General features: G+C 46.2%; 1 protein-coding gene across 4 annotated transcripts in view; it reads right to left on the bottom strand.

The window, feature by feature from the left end:
- Positions 1-6315: 6315 nt before the first annotated feature.
- Positions 6316-8310, bottom strand: part of Clip1 (CAP-Gly domain containing linker protein 1) — a 104887-nt gene continuing 102892 nt past the window's right edge. For all 4 annotated transcript variants that reach the window (XM_057765884.1, XM_057765885.1, XM_057765883.1 and 1 more), the window contains one exon: positions 6316-7939. In XM_057765884.1, the coding sequence (XP_057621867.1) occupies positions 7714-7939 (226 nt within the window). In that variant the 3' untranslated portion in view covers positions 6316-7713. The remainder of the gene's footprint in view (positions 7940-8310) is intronic.

Genomic DNA, 8310 nt, shown 5'->3' with positions numbered 1-8310 from the left:
ATTAGATTTTATGGGCCGGGCAGTGGTGGCGCACGCCTTTAATTCCAGCACTCGGGAGGCAGAGGCAGGCGGATCTCTGTGAGTTCGAGGCCAGCCTGGTTTACAAGAGCTAGTTCCAGGACAGGAACCAAAAGAAACCCTGTCTCGAAAATAAAAAAAAAAAAAAAAAAAAGAGGACCTGAGTTTGATTCCCAGCAACTGCATGGTGGCTCACAAGCATCATGTAATTAGATTGGTGCCCTCTTCGGCAGAACAAAAAAAAAAAAAGAATTAGCTGTTATTTGTCTTTGCGTTTACAATACTGTTGTAAAATGGCGATTGAGGCTAAACTACAAAGTGTATTACCACACCCAGTCTAGTGTTAAAAGTGGCGTAATCTTAGCACAGATCTCTGTGAGTTCGAGGGCAGCCTGGTCTACAAGAGCTAGTTCCAGGACAGGCTCCAAAGCCACAGAGAAACCCTGTCTCGGGAAAAAAAAAATAGAGAAATGGCTTAGCAGTCAAGAGAACTTGCTGCTCTTCCAGGGAACCAGATTTGAGTTTCCAGCACCCTTATGGCAGCTCACAGCTTTGTGTAACCCCAGTTCCATGTCCTCTTATGCCTTCTTCTGTCCTCCATGGACTAATGGAGTTTGCCAGGCAGTGGTGGTGGCACACGTCTTTAATCCTAGCACTCGAGAGGCAGAGGCAGGCAGATCTCTGTCAGTTCGAGACCAGCCTGGTTAGGCTTCAAAACTGCAAAAAATCCCTGTCTCAAAAAACAAAACAGCCGGGCGATGGTGGCGCACGCCTTTAATCCCAGCACTCGGGAGGCAGAGGCAGGCGGATCTCTGTGAGTTCGAGACCAGCCTGGTCTACAGAGCTAGTTCCAGGACAGGCTCCAAAGCCACAGAGAAACCCTGTCTCGAAAAACCAAAAAAAAAAAAAAAAAAAAAAAAAAACAAGAGTTACTCCTGATGGTTTGCAAACCTTGGGGTTTAAAATGGGGTGAAAACTATGGTCCTCAGTGTTGGTGTCCCCAGAAAGACAGACTGCATCCCAAGGAGCTGATCACCCGGTGGGCCTCCCACTGAGAGTCTGAGGGGACCACACTGACTCATGCTGCATTCAGGTCTTTACACCTCCACCATTCCCGCTTCCTGCCAGGCCTGCCTTTGTTCATCCAGGACCAGTCTGGCTTCTTCCTGTCGTGAGATGATGGCTCATTCAGAGTGAGCTGGAGGGGAAGGTTGGTGTGAGTGCACTGAGACCCCTCCCCAAAGGCCGCTGTGCTGTGAGAGGCTCCACACAGCAGGACAATAACATTTGTCGATGCTCTAAGGAAAAGATCCTCCGTGACCAGGGTGGATCGTGGCTACAAGGCTGGACTCTCAAACTATTTAGAGAAGCTGTTTTAAGCAAAAGAACCTAACATTCACCTCAGGCCTTGGAAGCCTTGTGAGCTTCACAGCTAGTCCACCTCTGGTCATGGCAGAACTGATGTTGGGCTTCGTGTCTGAGGCAGAGGTGAACTGCAGGCCAGCCGCTCCTCTTAGGAAGGTGTATTCACTTAGGTTCAGCCTGACCTTCAGAGCGGCCTCTCGCCAATCTGTTTCGAGACTAGGATGGCCCAGCGGGTCCCCTGCTGACTCGGAGTCCATGCTGGGGACGCTGGAGCCACCAAGTCCTACCTCTGCCACCTGCAGCGCAGCAGCCCAAATCGGGCATGCTGGAATGCTGTTATGGTCAGGGCCCACCTTTTGGCCCCAAGCTTGCTGGCATCCCTGGGGAGACTTGACTTGAATTTTCTAGGGTCTAAGTTGTTCCCCATGGATCCCGTCAACCATGCCAAGCTTTTTCCCTGATGTGTGAAATTTCGTTAGCTTTAGCTGAGGTTAAATTAATCCTTGGTGTGCAAGAAAAACATGAAGCTTGCCCCTTGAGGCTGTGACCCCTGTGTACAGCTGGGACTCCCTCCTCTTCCCTGTCGTTTGTTGACTTCATGGGACTGTCATAGGATCATGCTGACATTTGCTGTTGCGTTTCCCTTGAGCCTTTCGTGTTGTGGTAGAGTCACCGTTTACGTTAAGGTTCAGACCTGGACTTCTGAGAGAAAAAAGATCCTGTTAATAATCATGACAAATCCTAGGCACTCAGAGGAGACTGAGCCAGGAGAATCAAAAGTTCAAGGCCAACCTAGGCCACTTAGCTAGACATGTGACTCATTGCTAGACAACTTGCCTAGCATGATTGGGGACTGATTTCTCTCCCCAGCACTAAGAAAAAAAACCCAACAGCCATCAAGCAGCTGTAACCAAGGTGTGTGTTCTCCCTCATGCTGGGTGGCCTGAATCCAGGCGCCTTGTGGTTATACAAACTGGCCCTGTATGTGGTGTGTGTGTGTATGTGTGGACTCCCCTTGTCTGGGGCTCATACGGGGTAAGCATCCCAGGAAAGCCAGCTTGCTTGTCTATTACCTTACCATGCATCTCTAAAACCACTCCAGTTGTTAATCCATTTACTCCTCCACCCATTGACTTGTTTCTGTTCCTTTCCAGCCACTTTGTACCCATTTTCATTAAATTTTGCATTTATTTTGAAAAAAAGAGTTAGCCAGACAATATTGCAAATAATATAGTTTCTGTGTGTTTATTGTGGGACCGGGCAGACAGAAACCTCCACCAACAGGGAAAAAATGTGTCTCTCATGTTCTGGTGTGAACAGAATAGTTTGATGGTGTTTCATGAAGTCACTTGGAAGCCCAGTATTCTTCCAAGAGGTTGTGTGATCAATCTTCTAGGATACTCTCCCTCTGTTGGGTTGGAGCCGTTTTCAATCTTTGTACCTCCCGCCTCCACCTTGAGACAGGGTCTCATCATATAGACCAGGCTGGCCTTGAACTTGTGGCAATCTGCTGACCTCAGTCAGGATAGCATGTTATTGAGATTAATGTTCGGGTATCAGCCCCTGTAAACCTCTCAGGATTTAGGACCATTATAGAAGGTGAAAACTGACAAAAAGGTCTGAGGGTAAATAAATTAATTCCCGTAAGTCTTTTTATCACATCCCATTCTTTCTTTCTTTTCTTTCTTTCTTTTTTTTTTTTTTGGTTTTTCGAGACAGGGTTTCTCTGTGGCTTTGGAGCCTGTCCTGGAACTAGCTCTTGTAGACCAGGCTGGTCTCGAACTCACAGAGATCCGCCTGCCTCTGCCTCCCGAGTGCTGGGATTAAAGGCGTGCGCCACCACCGCCCGGCTGGTTTTTTTTTTCAAGACAGAATTTCTCTGTGGCTTTGGAGCCTGTCCTGGAACTAGCTCTTGTAGACCAGCCTGGTCTCGAACTCACAGAGATCCGCCTGCCTCTGCCTCCCGAGTGCTGGGATTAAAGGCGTGCGCCACCACCGCCCGGCTGGTTTTTTTTTTCAAGACAGAATTTCTCTGTGGCTTTGGAGCCTGTCCTGGAACTAGCTCTTGTAGACCAGCCTGGTCTCGAACTCACAGAGATCCGCCTGCCTCTGCCTCCCGAGTGCTGGGATTAAAGGCGTGCGCCACCACCGCCCGGCCATCCCATTCTTTCTATGCCCTCTCCAGTGCTTTCTTGTTGATTCCTCTTCAGTGTTCCCCGCAGTCCCACAAGGTTTCCAGTTTATATACCCACAGAGACAGCCATTCCATAGGCGGTAACAGTGGTACCAAGCATGCATTTCTTAGGGTTAACAAGATGTATGCAGACTGACAAAGTAGACACCTTATGTCTCAAAAGGGACATGGGGCTGGGTGGTGGTGGTGCATGCCTTTAATTCCAGCACTTGGGAGGCAGAGGCAGGCGGATCTCTGAGTTCGAGACCAGCCTGGTCTACAGAGTTAGTTCCAGGACAGGCTCCAAAGCCATAGAGAAACCCTGTCTCGAAAAAAAAAAAAATCAAAAGGGACATGGCTGTGAAGTTCCCCTGTAAATACCGGGAGGATTAGGATGCTGCTCCCCCTCCCGCAACCTCCCCCCCTCGCTGCTAAGCATCAGGTTGCTGTATCTGTTGATACAGGTGAGAAAGAATTCCTTTCGCTGGGGCTGGTTTAGCAACTCAAGCTTCTTTTTTTCTATATATATTTTTTAATTTATTTAATATATCTATAGTGTTCTGGGCACTAGATCTCAGTACAGATGGTTGTGAGCCATCATGTGATTGCTGGGAATTGAACTCAGGACCTCTGGAACAGCAGTCAGTTCTCTTAACCTCTGAGCCATCTCTCCAGCCCTTTTTTTCTGTATTAAAGGTAAAGGTAAATATAGTTAATTTCCTAGACTAAGACCTTGTGCCAAATGAAAGGTGAAGGTAAGTACATACTTTAATAGCTTGTTCGGGCAGAACTAAGGCCAGTAGGTTACACTCTCCTGAGTTGGTTGTTGGAGCTTTTAGGGACACCCAGACCTCTTTATCAGTAAGGGTAGATATGCTGTCTCCCCCGCTCAATACCTCCTGCTCAGGGTCCTTTTCTTGTCAATAAGAATTGTGGGGGCAGCCGGGCGATGGTGGCGCACGCCTTTAATCCCAGCACTCGGGAGGCAGAGGCAGGCGGATCTCTGGGAGTTCGAGGCCAGCCTGGTCTACAAGACGGGCACCAAAGCTACAGAGAAACCCTGTCTCGAAAAACAAAAAACAAAAAACAAAAACAAAAAAAAAAACAAAAAAAAAAATTGTGGGGGCCTAGCTTTCTGTAGATTTGACTATGAACAAAGGTTTGGCTGAGTGAATGCTTTCACACCAGACACTGCTGGGATATTTTGGGATTAATCCCATTATGGAAGGGGGGAAAGCCTTGGCTTTACAAGAGTTCTACAGAGGTTTTTTTTTTTTTTGGTTTTTCGAGACAGGGTTTCTCTGTGGCTTTGGAGCCTGTCCTAGAACTAGCTCTGTAGACCAGGCTGGTCTCAAACTCACAGAGATCCGCCTGCCTCAGCCTCCCGAGTGCTAGGATTAAAGGCGTGTGCCACCACCGCCCGGCCAGAGTTCTACAGAGTTGACAGCGACTGTTCAAAAGACAGGTGTTCCCGAAGCTCTGCAGATGGGGTTCCTCATTGAAATGCACACCCATGAGTTTGTCTAGTGACCCATCTGTCAGCTGCACTTTTACTATAAAATGCCTGGGGCTCAAACCTGTCTCTCTCCAATCTGCAAAATCCACTATATTACCTGAATGTGTAGCATCCTGCCTTCTGGTTAACAGTGGTACCTTACAGAGATCAAAGCCTCCTAGCGCTGGGTATTTATGTGTGTGCACACGCAGGTGCTGTGCATGCTCAGAGGACAGCTCAGGTGTCATTCTTAAGGTACCATCCACCTTTGTAAAATTCTTTCACTTGCTAAGTAGGTCAGGTCAGCTGTCATCTAGCCGCTCAGGGCCAGCCTGTCTTCTCCACTAATATGGCAAATGTGAGTCACCAAGCTCACCTCTGTGGATCCTGGGATCAAACGCACTTCCTGACTGAACTCTCTCTCTAGCTTCTTTCCAGACAGGTTCTCTCTCCTGTGTCCCGGGTTAGTCTCAAACTTGCTATATGGCCAAGGAAGACTTGAACTTGTGATCCTCCTGCCTCCTTCTCAATGCAGGGATTAGGTATTTGCCACCATACCCAGCTCTGTGTCTTTTCTTGTTTCAATAACTGGCAGCATCATTCCCAAGCAAGCCATACCATTCCCAAACAATGTCCAAATCCACAAACCTCAGAAGTTGCTGCTGGCTTTGTGCATATGTGTGTGGTGGTGCTAATTGAACCCAGGTCTTTGCACCTGTTGGGCAAACACTACGACACTGAACTATATAGTTCCTGCTGACATTCTTATAGGCCACTCCATCAATACTTCCAAGGCCTAACACCCAGGACATGCGAGGTTTGTTTCTCTCTCTTTTTATACAGTGTGTTATGTAGCTTGGGCTGGCCTCCAAGTTGTTATGTAGCCAAGGATAACCCTTCTGTCTCTGCCTCCCAATGGTCCAGCTGGACACACCCATTTCTTATAGCTGTTTAACAAGTTGTTTTATTGAAGTGGAAAGAGCTTTTTTTGGAGCTATCATTGTGACTCAGTGGTGGTGTGGGGGGCAAAGGATTGCCTTTGGATCTAAAGGGCTTTTTTTTCCTTCCCAAGACAGAGTTTCTCTGTGTGGCCCTGGCTGTTCTGAAACTCACTTTGTAGACCAGGCTGGTCTCAAACTCACAGAGATCCATCTGCCTTTGCCTCCCGAGTGCTGGGATTAAGCGTGTGCACCACCACCGCCCAATTTAAAGGGCTTTCTTCAAGTAATGAAGAAACAGCATGACAAATAATCCCAAGAACGTATTTACTGCCACTGGCAGGAAAACAGACAAACCCATTTATTAGATACATAACTCAGATTTTAATACTGCTTTACATATTTTCTTTGTGAAATAATTCCTATAGTTTTATTAACCAAAAATGTTAACTGGTAACAGATTTGTTTAATGTTCACTTGTCAAGCACAGTGGATAGGGAATAGGCAAAGGCTTATCTACAATGACAGAAGTTCTTATCATGCATGCCGCATGACGGTACATTTAATTCCTTTTTACATATTCTCAAAAACATTCAAGTGAAGACAGACTCAGGCTGACTGATAAAACTCTTTTGTATGTTGAGGTCCTTCGTTTTATCTTTTTGTGATAAGAAAATTCAAAATTATTAATGTTGAATTTCTCATCGTACATTCATTAAAAAATACAGTAAAAAACCCACAGACATATAAAGGAGAGCTATAGATCAGTTAGTTTAGCTGTTGTAGGGTGGCTTAGTGTGCTACTGGGATTATCTGCAGAAGAAGGGGAACAAAACCAAACAGCTGGAGCAGTTCTTCCAGCTACTCAGCTGCGGTTCAGAAACAACGCGGAGAGGAGGACAGTCATGAAGCCACTCTGCTGTTTCTGGCCTGCTCAGGCTTGCTGACGAGCCATTTAGCTGTGTTCTTTCTCATAAAGGTAAAAAAATCTGAAAAGAAGACACATTGCATATACTTTTTTCCCAAAATATAGATCTTTAAAAATATATATATACATATAATATATAGAGGTTGAAATTATGTAAAACCAATAAAGAAAACCCACTGTTGGGTCTGTGGGTGCAGCATATCGATTATAAACGTCGCCACAGCAGTTTGGGGCTTTCCCCTCCCTTTTACCTGTTTGATGATTTACAATCACGCCCTATGTATTGTCAAGCTTGGAGAAAGGCACTACTGAGAGCTGGTAGTGCAGAGCTTGGATATTTAAAATTATTTAAATGAGTACATGAAAATGCAAAGTGGCACACTTTGTCTGCAGCTCATTCCAGTGTCAAAGCACAACAACATCAACAAAACCTAAATATACAGAAGTAGCCAGGAAATACTTTAGTGCAAATATGAGAAATAACGGCATAATTTAAAGTTTCTTAAATAAGATATTGTCAGGGTCCAGCTTGTCCCACGATGTTTCTCTAGGAACAAAAGAGTAATGGCACCTGGTACAATGTCAGAAATCTTCAAATTCCAAAAAAGAGGATGGAAGTAAAAGCCCACCTACCAAATATTTATTATTTTAACTTATGAGGAAAAATGAAAGGGTAATGTGTTGAAGATCAAAATATTTTCTTAGATTTGTTGACAGGGGTCAAAAAATAACGAGTTCTCCTCAAGCTGCGCGTGCAGTGCTGGTGAAAAGCTGCTGGCTGCGGAGCCCACAGGCCTCAGAAGGTCTCGTCGTCGTTGCAGTTGGTTGCCCAGTGCCCAAACATCTCACAGATCTCACAGTAAGGCCGCTCCTCACTCCGGCTGCCATGGTGCGTGGAATGCGGAGGGTCTTCTGACACCTGTGTCTGGGTGGGGCAGTCCTCTGTGTCATGGAGATCAAAGCAGTCACAAATGTCACAGAACAGGCGGGGTTTCTTCTTGGATTGTTTCTCCTGGTCATCACTACAAATGTCAACATAAAAAATTAGGAAGGTGGTCAGGAGAAATTCAGGAGGTCACAGTACTCAGAGAATTTAAAAGGACATAGGGACTAATGCCAGCCACATCTAGGGTTTCCAGGAAAGGCAGGACAAAGTTTTCTAAAATGTGCAGTTTAGGCCGAAGAGATGGCTCAGCCATTAAAACAGAGTTCCCAGCACAATCTGATGCATCTTCTGGCCTCCGAGGGCACCAGGCACACATGGGGTGCACACATATACATGCAGGTACAATATTTACACACACAAACTGAATCTAATGGAATGAGCAGGTGGGACTGCTGTGCTCAGTTACTCTTGCCAGACGTAGGGTGTTTGTCCTGGCAGTGGTCATGC

This window comes from Chionomys nivalis, chromosome 3, assembly GCF_950005125.1.
Source record: "Chionomys nivalis chromosome 3, mChiNiv1.1, whole genome shotgun sequence".
Classification (NCBI taxonomy): Eukaryota; Metazoa; Chordata; class Mammalia; order Rodentia; family Cricetidae; genus Chionomys; species Chionomys nivalis.
Note: the sequence above shows the minus strand (reverse complement) of the source record. Positions and strands in the feature narration are given on the sequence as shown.